The following is a 9,595-nucleotide window of genomic DNA, read 5'->3' on the forward strand; positions in this document are numbered from 1 at the left end:
CCACTCACAACCCATGTTCCTTATAAACTGGTGAGGATTTTGAAGAAAACTGTACAAAACCAACCACAAAAACAGTACTTGAAATAAATACAACACATGTCATTCTTACATTGGAGGTGTCCATGACCAATGACATCAAAAAATATTGCTGTATTTCAACTACGAGAACAGTTATGACCAACATCTGAAAATCTCAGCTGCTGATTAAAATGAACAACTCATATTCCCTGACCTAACAACCCCATCACATATCTCCTCACGATGGAACTTGGGTCCCTTCTAGGAATCCAGTTAGCCCTGCAAATCCTAACAGTACATCTTCTGGCTCTTCCTTACACATCAGACACTATCACTGCTTTCTTTTCCGTCACCCGTATCTGCTGGGATGTAAACTATGGCTGGATTATCCAATATCTCCATGCCAACGGAATATCCTTATTTTTTATCTGCCTATTTCTATAGGTGGAATGAGGCCTATGTTATGAATCTGACACATTCAGAGACCTGAAAAATCCTCATCATTTACTACTTAATGTAACAGTGATGGCATTTATAGATTCCGTACTACCATGAGGTCAAATATCTTTGAGAGACAACCGCCATTACAAATCTTTGAGCAACCCCTCGCTTCACACCTGAGTAGTCTTGTCAAGTGACTCTGAGGAGGATAAAGCCACCCTCATCTGATTCTTTGCCTATTTCATCTTTCTATTTATTATCTCAGCTCTAGTGATCGTACTTCTATTTCATCACAAAACAAGATTCAACAACCCAACAGGAATCCCATCTGACACAAGACAAAATGCCATTCTATCCGTACTACACAATCAAAGACATCCTAGGACTTTTACTCTGAATTTTAACATTAGTAACATTAGTCCTATTTTCTTTCGCCTGACCCCCTCGGAGACCCGGACATCTACGCCCCAGCCAACCCCCTAAACGCGCCCCACACCTCAAACCATAATGGTGTTTCCTCTTGCCTATGTGATCCTCCAATCCACTCCCAGCCAACTAGAAGGCATTCTAGCCCTAATCCTCTCAATCTCATTGCTAGCTGTTATCCCAATACTCTGCACATCAAAACAGCGAAGCATAGCATTCCGACCCCTCAGCCAATGCCTATTCTGATTACCAGTAGCAGGCTTACTAACACATGAATTGGAGGACAACCAGTTGCATACCCATTTACCAGCACTGGCCGACTAACATCTATTCTATACTTTTTCCTTATTCTTATCCTAATGCCCCTCACAAATACAGAAAACAACCTCATAAAATGGAGAGTCTTTGTAGTATATTTATTACCTTGGTCTTGTAAACCAGAGAAGGGGAGCAACAATTACCCCTAAGTATCAAAGAAGAAGCCCAAGCTCTACTATCAGCACCCAAAGCTGAAATTCTAATTAAACTACTTGAAACGCCCTATATGAGTGGAATGAAATTAATCTATGTACTATGCCAATATTGAAATATTTTACATTCACTCATCGCTATGTACTTTGTGCATTAAACTATATGCCACATATATAATACATGAATAATATATAATATGTATTATGTATAACAGTATATTACTCTATGCATATAAGCATATACATTAACCTATATATATTACGTAATACATAACTGGTTCTCAGACATACATTTATCACATGAATATCCATGTCACAATATGCTTGATATTACACAGTACATATTATTATTGGTTTTACATACCCACATGAAGTCAAATCATTTCCAGTTAACATACATATCATAACCTAGAACCAGTCCTTAACTATCAAACCCTAAGAAACCACCAGCACTTCCACAAACATACCCAGGCCCATCAATCATGGGGTTTCTGTATATGAGCTACAAACAATATCTGGTTCTTCAGGACCATTTCACCTAAAATCGCCCACTCTTTCCCCTTAAGACATCTCAGTGAATTAGTGACTAATTAGCCTATGCCAAGACATAACTGGCATCGTGCCTCCGGTGTTTTTAGAATTTTGGGGATGCTGGTCTTCAGGGATGAGGGAGAAGAGGGAAGGGAGAGAAGGGAGAGGGGGGAAGAGGGGAAGGGGAAGGAGGAAATGAATTAGAATATGACAAAATTTGGCAGAATGCATGTGCCAAGTGCTGGGGGATCGCTGAAGAATGAGATCTCCCTGTGGGGGTGAGAGGAGCTATTACAGAGGAAGTGACATTTGATATTTGTTTTGAAGTATTATAGTCAGAACTCTCGAGATGGACAAGAGAAAATCAGTCATTTTAGGCAGAGGGAACAGCAATTCGAGAGCATGGAGAAATGGAATGAGGACTATAAACACAGTTTGTAGGTTGTTCGTTTTTTTAATTTCATGAGGAATGGGGTGCCTACCCCTTAGTAACATGTCCACCGCTCAGCTTAAGAAATCAAGTGACTGCTGATGTGGCCTGTTGTGCACCTCTGTGGTGGAGCCACTTTCCTTCAGAGAGGCAATCCTCTCCTGAATCTGAGTTTATCAATTCCATGCATTGAAAAAAAAAAATCCTCTAAGCAAGACATACTCTGTTTTGCACGACTAAAATATTGTGTTAATTTTTCCGCCCACCATTGTGTTTGTGAGGTTCGCCCATGCGATGATATGAGTAGCTCTGGTCAGTTACAGCGTAGACTCCCTCAGGCGCGGTGACTGAATTTGAGCAATAAGAGGAATTTAGGATTACTCTGACATCTTTAGAAGATGGTGATGAATACAGTAAGGCAGTAGATTTGTGGGGCAGACAAATACTTCTGTTTGGGATGTGTTTGAGATACCTGCAGGCATTCAGATGCAGAGGGTGAGCAGCTGGAAATGGCATGTGGGGCTCAGGAGTGAGGAAGAAGTGAGATCTGGAACAGAAGTGAGCGCTGGAGCGCTGAGGGAGAGGTTAACGGAGGCTCAGGAGGAATGCCTTGGACAGAGGCAGTGGGGCAACCAGCTGATTAGAGAAAATATTCCCCAGTGGACAAATCTGAGTCAATGAAGTGGCAACAATTCCACTGTTCTGACATAACCTGCTCTTCGTAAAATTGGGTGTTAGTACTTAAAACTACCTGACTTACCTGAGAGTGCCAAGATCCTCTTCATTTGTTGTTCCTTCTCTCTGGCAAGCCACGGCATCCGGTTCAGAATCAGTGAGAAAAACAATGTGAGGAAGATCACCTAGACAGGAAAAGCACAGGAGAAACTAATGAGCAGGTATCATGGGATTGAAGAAGGTGACATCATTTAAGGTGGAAGTATTATTAATAAATTTCAATTATTTGGCCATTTTTATGGAAAACTGGAATAATCTCATTATTTTTACATAATCGTGGGGTACTGGAAAGGGTCTCAAGTGTCTAAATAACAGTAATTTTGTATTTTTGCCTGTAGTCCTTAATCTGCTTGGCTAGGATAGTTAAACTATTAAATGATTTGTGATGATTTGTATAAGTTGTTCAATAACACCTATCTTTGGAAGACCTTTGATGAGCTAAACTGGAGAAGCTACACTTTTAACAGTTCTAAGGATTAAATCTCAGTTTTGTTAAAGAACTCATGGAATCTTAGAATTGAGTATGACCTTAAATATCCCCCACTCCTTAAATATCCACGGAAGGGAAGGAAAGTTCTCCAGTCCTCAAGGGAATAAAAGACAAGGGCGATATTCTAACCATCCCTTTCCCCACCTTATCTTGCTGGGAAAAATCTGTGCAGGTGATTCCTTCCCTCCCACTCCGGCTGGCCTGCCTGCAGGTGGGTCCATTCTGCTCTGGCTGGGCTTTCCAGGGCAGGGCAAGGGAGCCAGGCCTGAAGTCTAGAGGAGGATTTGAGGTCCTTCTGCTTCTACTTTTGGAGTTAATGTGTTTCAGGCAGCAATTCTGGGTGTGTCTACTCTGCAGACTTAAAGTTGTCCTCTAACTGGACTGGCCCAAGGACTAGACTTGGGGGACAGTAGTAAAAAGTACATCTGGCCATGGGTCCAACCGAATTCTCACTGAAGAGCTAGCAGCAGTTTGTACTTTATGCAACCACTCACAGTTAACATGCCACGGTAACTGAACTGTGTTGCTGGGAAACTTTTTAACTAAACCATGCCAAGTGAAATGCATACACACTGAAACCGTGCAAAGCCAGGGCTGCCGTATTCAAGCACATCTCACTTAAAAATCAGGACACTCTTATATCATCACGTTTAAGGAAATTCTCAATTTCCTAGTATAACAGCCTATCCAAGTTAAAAATGTCTCATTTATTCCAAAGATATAAAACAGTCCTCCCCCATTAATATTTTTATGATCCTGACTTTTCAAAGAAACTAAATTTGTTACTCAGAATGATACTACTCAACCAGCAGCATCAGCATTACGTTGGCACTTAGCAGGGATGCGAAATCTTGGGCCCCATCCCAGAACTGCTGGCCTCCATTTCAGTGCGTCTTTTAAAATTAATTATGCCTGGAACTAGCTGAAGCCTTTCAGTGGATAAATTCAATATTTCTTTGCAACAGCAGAATTTTTTCAATTGTTTAATTACCACTCCCATTAATTGCATGCTAGTTACCCTGGATCTAAGTGTCTATTTCTTTATGATTTCCATAATTTTATATTTTATATTTTGTATTATTTTAGTTTATTTGATCTTCCTGGTCATTAACTTGAGTCTCAATAGTAACACCTCCTTCAACTCAACTTCTGACCTTTAGGATTTGTAAATCACACTTTTCATTTCCTAACAGCCTTTGTCTGATACACAGTGAGTCCTCAATGTCATAGATAGGTTCTTAGAAACTGACTTCAAGCAAGACGACCTAACAAAACCAATTTTACAGAGGCTAATTGATAGAAACAAGAGGTAAGTTCCTATGACATATTTCTGGTCACAAAAAAATCACCAAACTTCCAAATAAAGATGCAAAGCATTTTGAAAATTAAACACACATAAATGTGAGCTCTAGATAAAGAAAGATTAATAAAAACAAGTAAGATACTTATAGTCCAGTTCAGGGCCTCGGGTGGCCAGAGCCTCTCCCGGCAGCTCAGGGCGCAAGGGGGGACCCCACCCTGGACAGGACGCCCTTCCATCGCAGGGCCACTCAAACCCAGGCCTGCACTCACTGGGACAACGTAGACACGCCAATTCACCGCATCTTTGGGATGTGGGAGGAAACCGAGAGCCTGGAGAAAACCCACGCGGACATGCAAACTCCACATAGTGCCCAGGAATCGATTTTTCTTCTCATCGACGTTGTAACAAAGCGATGTTGAACAAAATGACATCATTCAGGGACCTGCTATAATTGAGTCTCCGTAAGAGCTCTTCTTAGCTTTTGGTCTGTCTCCTGCAGAGTTTTTTAGAATTAAGATCTACCTGCTCCTTGTACTCAGTCGCTCTTCTGTGATCACTGCGTCTCAGACGGGCCGTGCATTGGGATCACCTGGGCAGTTTTAAACGTGTTGGGCCTTAGAGCCCATCTCCAGAAGTTAGGATTTAACTGGTTTGGAAGGAGGCCTGGGCATCAAGAGTTTTAAAACCTCCCAGGTGTGCTGTGGGCCCATCTGCTAAGCTTCTTAAAGCAGAGGCAATCCTGTCACCAAAACCCAGAATATTGCAAACTCCACTGGAAAAACAACTTGGTTTCTTCAATAAACATAATGTGAAAAAAAAAAAACAAAACAGCAAGAATAGAGAGTGAAAGATAGAAAAAGAGAGAGAAACTGTAGACTAAGTATTAAAAATACTTGAGACATAGCAACTAATTGTAACACACAGGCCTTATTTGGATCTTGATTTGAACAAAACAACTGTGAAATAAACATTCATGAGACAACTGGGAAAATCTGAACATTGAATTTTTAAAAATTGTGGTAAAATATACCTAACAAAAAATTTACCACCTTAATCTTTTTAAAGCATATAGTTTAATAGTGTTAAATATATTTGCATTGTTGTGTGGCTATTAAGAAATTATTGCTAATTTGTGTGTGATAATGGTTTTACAATTATGTTTTAAAAAGAAGAGTCCTTATCTTTTAGAAATATAAATACAAATATTTATGGATAAAACATGAAATCTGGCTTTTCTTTTTTTCTTTTCAAAATAGGTGAAACAAGATTGGCCATGAATCAGCAATTGCTGAAAGTAGGTGGTACAACTTCCAGATTCACTAAACTATTTGCTACTTCTGCGTAGGTCTGACATTTTCCTCCATTAAAAGTTTTTTAAAGATTTCATGCCGCTTTTATTCCACACTAGTTTGTCCATCGATTTTGACTCATCCCTCTTAGCTCCCTAAACCTTTCCTGCTATACTTCAACTAGTCTATCAATTCTTGTTCATTTTTTCAGTGACTACGTCACACATATTCCTAACAAATTTTTCTTTTTGTTTTTTTGGGGGGCTTTTTTTGGGTTAAATTGTCAGAGCCATTGGGCACCTTGGATGGACACCCAGGGATCCCAGTTTCCCCAGCTCCCTGTGACTACAATGGTTCTTCTCATGCAGGTAACCTGGGCTGTTTCTCACATACCTTTACTGGCTGGATGATGAAGACATTTTGAAGCACTGATAAGATCATTGAAATAACCCAGCTGGTGGCTTGGTCTTTGTTCAGTTGCAGGCTATAAAGTACTGTGAAAAAGGCTGCAGCCAGGCTGGTGACACCCAGAAGGAGCCAGTAGATGTAAGTCAACCACGTGGGTAGGCCATTAGAGGTGGACTTCTTCCCTTCTTCTGGGCTCAGGATGGGGAAACTGGTTGCCTCTCTTAAGAGCAGAAGCCAAAGTAATACTCTCATAAGCAACAGCTGAGAGAGGTGTAGGATTTTTTACAGGTGATAAAGAAAGCTAGGTGTGGTGTATTACCTGGATGGCCCTTGCTCTGTGGGAAGAATACACGTTTCCAAGAGTTCCTGGAGTTTTTGCAGTTGGCTGGCTGCATCTAGGAAGTCACAAGGCAGGCCAACCTGGGTGGGCCCCAGGGTGCTTAAGTGAGATTGCAGCCTCTGCAGAACTCTGAGCAGGTAACAGCTGACATGACGGTGGTTTTCAGGGACCGCTGAAAATATATTTCAGGTTCACACTTATCAGTAAGTGGAAGAATTCAATAAATAGTAATAACTAGCAGAGATTAGCAATTCATTTATTGATGATGCGGTTAAATTTCCCAGTCGGTGAAGGTTGAACCCAGCATTTACAATATTATTGTCTTCTCTGAGCATGCTGGTAAAATTTGTAAAATTCTATGCTTTGGTCTAGAGACTTTTAAAACCTGATTGAGCTTTTTCACCAGAACTGCAGTACATGTGATCGATCTATACTAGGTAAGTGCCTAGGAGGCCCAAATATATTTGAGAATCTATAAATCTTATAATCTCACCATTCCATAGAAGAAAAAGAATGAAAAGTTTCAACAGTCTCCAACAAAGCAGATGACATATGGGGTTCTAATACAGAGAACACTTTTTGAGTTTTTCCTTAATCTTTTACTTTGTATCACCAGATACATTGTCTTAAAAACCACCAGACAGATCAAAGTGTCAGCTCTATACTGGATACTTAAATTAAAACAAGCAGAAGGTTGTACTGTGCCTGTTGGTTACGCTGACAGGTGAGAATAACTAAGGAGACGTACAAAGCAAATAAAATATTAGTCACTAAAACCTACTGAACATTATTACCGTTCGCCCAGCAGGACCCTGCCTGCTGACGATAGCCCTGATGCTCTACATGAGAACAGACGAGGCTGGATAGAAGTTTCACAAGCTGGTTAATGTTATAAGAATCCCATGAAGATTGTTCACACTCTGAGAATAGGTACGTGTTTCTCCTGAGCAGAAATCCCACAGTTCCCTTCAATTCCTGAATGAAGAACCAAGATGAGAAAAGTCAGTCTATTTTACATTAACGCAGGACTGGAAGCAATAATAGATAGTAAGAGGGCTGTTTCTTTACTCAGAGGAGCATATGCTTAGTGTACAAAACCTCAAATTTTCATTTTCTCTCTATTTTTCAAAAAAGAAGTCACCTCTTTCTAGTTTTGAAAACTAGTTTTACTAGAGAATATGGGGCAGTTTGATTAAACATCAAAAGTTAACACAACTCCAGAGTAGTACATTGTGCACTCACATTCAGTCCTCAGAATACCTCATAATCAGAAGAAAAACTAGTGGGATAATGGATCACAACTCAGAAGACAGGAATTAGGGAAACGCCACTAAGGTTAATAGGACCTGGAAGGCTTCTAGGAGGTCCTTTCCACTGGTCTTTTCCACCACGCAGGGAAAAGGAGCAGGCAATTTATCTGTAAACTTTCACGCCAGGCTTACCTCAACGACCTTTGTGAGAGAGAGAGGCTCAAAAGCAGCATCTGAGGGGCAGGAGGCCAGGACGGTAGGAAAGAGAGGCAGTGGTTCCTGCGGCTGAATCAACGGGAAGAGCCGCCCAATGACAAGGTTGATAGGGAAAAGGATGGCAGCAGTTTGGATGCTGACAAGCAGCTCGGACCAGGTCACAGCAAACGGACCCACTGAAAGAAAAGAATTACATCGACCTTCCTCCTCATTAACCGAAATAATCTGAAAGTCACCTTTCTCCCAGGTTTTATCACTTATTTAGCAATTTAACTATGATAATTAAGGGTATAAAATTATCATGTCGGTAAAGACCCTGAAGTGTTCTGAAGACTGCTTCAGTTGTTAGTGAGTGGGAACAGTGAGACCATTTGGTAGAGAATGCTAATGTTAGGGCAGCAGAGGAATAACAGAGGCACACCGTGGTTCTGTCTCTAACTCTCAAAGCAAGGAGAGTGGACTCCCTCCCGCAAACACCATCGCGGCTCGTCCATACCCTGCTCATCTCTCTTGGCAGGAGTGCTGCTCATCTTCCAGAACATCACATTGATGACCATGTTGCAGAGCAGAAGGGTCATGCAGCAAGTGAGCCGCTGCACTCTGGTAAACTGGTTCCAGGGCTGTCGAGTTGCAATTGAGAGCCACAGATTATCCTGGGTGAACTTTTCTACAATCATGGAGGAGAACAGGTGCCTAAAGAGATACATTAGAACAGGAAAGACCTGAGATTTCATTCTGAAAGTGCCCTAGGCAGAGATTTGGTTTGCCTAACGACAAGCTACGTAGCAACAGCTCTGCCACTATTCAATGCCTCTGTGAAGAAGCTTTCAGATGACAGATAATATGATTCTTTTGTTATTTTAGGGTAAAAAGTTTTTGAAGATAAGGTTAATTTATGTTGTATGAGATTTTAAAATTAAAAGCTGTTGTTCTAGCTTTATGAGTTTTGATAAATCTTTTTATACTTCAAAAGTCCATATTAGGCTTCCACAAAGATAGTTTGGTAAATTCACAGTTTGAGTACTTTCTTTATTCCAAATATGGAGGAACTATAGATAAGATATAAAAAGAAAGAATCAAAAATGTTTGCCGGGCTTAAAAACAAAATAAACATCTCTGAGGAAGAGAAATGAAATGAGAAAATAAGAGGAGAAGAAGCCACAGGATTACTGGGCTCCAGGTCTGGAAGAAAGCAGGACACAGGTAGGAGTTGACTCTTGCAGGGTAACTGGAAATAAGTGTTTCATA

The 9,595-nt window shown here is 40.7% G+C and overlaps 1 protein-coding gene across 5 annotated transcripts in view; it reads right to left on the reverse strand.

Moving 5' to 3' along the window:
- PKD1L3 (polycystin 1 like 3, transient receptor potential channel interacting) overlaps nucleotides 1-9,595 on the reverse strand; it is a 69,389-nt gene that overhangs the window by 23,724 nt on the left and 36,070 nt on the right. For all 5 annotated transcript variants that reach the window (XM_023523643.1, XM_023523645.1, XM_023523644.1 and 2 more), the window contains 6 exons: nucleotides 8,844-9,040; nucleotides 8,324-8,523; nucleotides 7,676-7,856; nucleotides 6,861-7,053; nucleotides 6,527-6,761; nucleotides 3,077-3,176 (listed from right to left, as the gene is read on the reverse strand). In XM_023523643.1, coding sequence (XP_023379411.1) covers nucleotides 3,077-3,176; nucleotides 6,527-6,761; nucleotides 6,861-7,053; nucleotides 7,676-7,856; nucleotides 8,324-8,523; nucleotides 8,844-9,040 — 1,106 coding nt within the window. The remainder of the gene's footprint in view (nucleotides 1-3,076; nucleotides 3,177-6,526; nucleotides 6,762-6,860; nucleotides 7,054-7,675; nucleotides 7,857-8,323; nucleotides 8,524-8,843; nucleotides 9,041-9,595) is intronic.

Source organism: Pteropus vampyrus, unplaced genomic scaffold (genome assembly GCF_000151845.1).
Source record: "Pteropus vampyrus isolate Shadow unplaced genomic scaffold, Pvam_2.0 Scaffold399, whole genome shotgun sequence".
In the NCBI taxonomy this organism is placed as follows: Eukaryota; Metazoa; Chordata; class Mammalia; order Chiroptera; family Pteropodidae; genus Pteropus; species Pteropus vampyrus.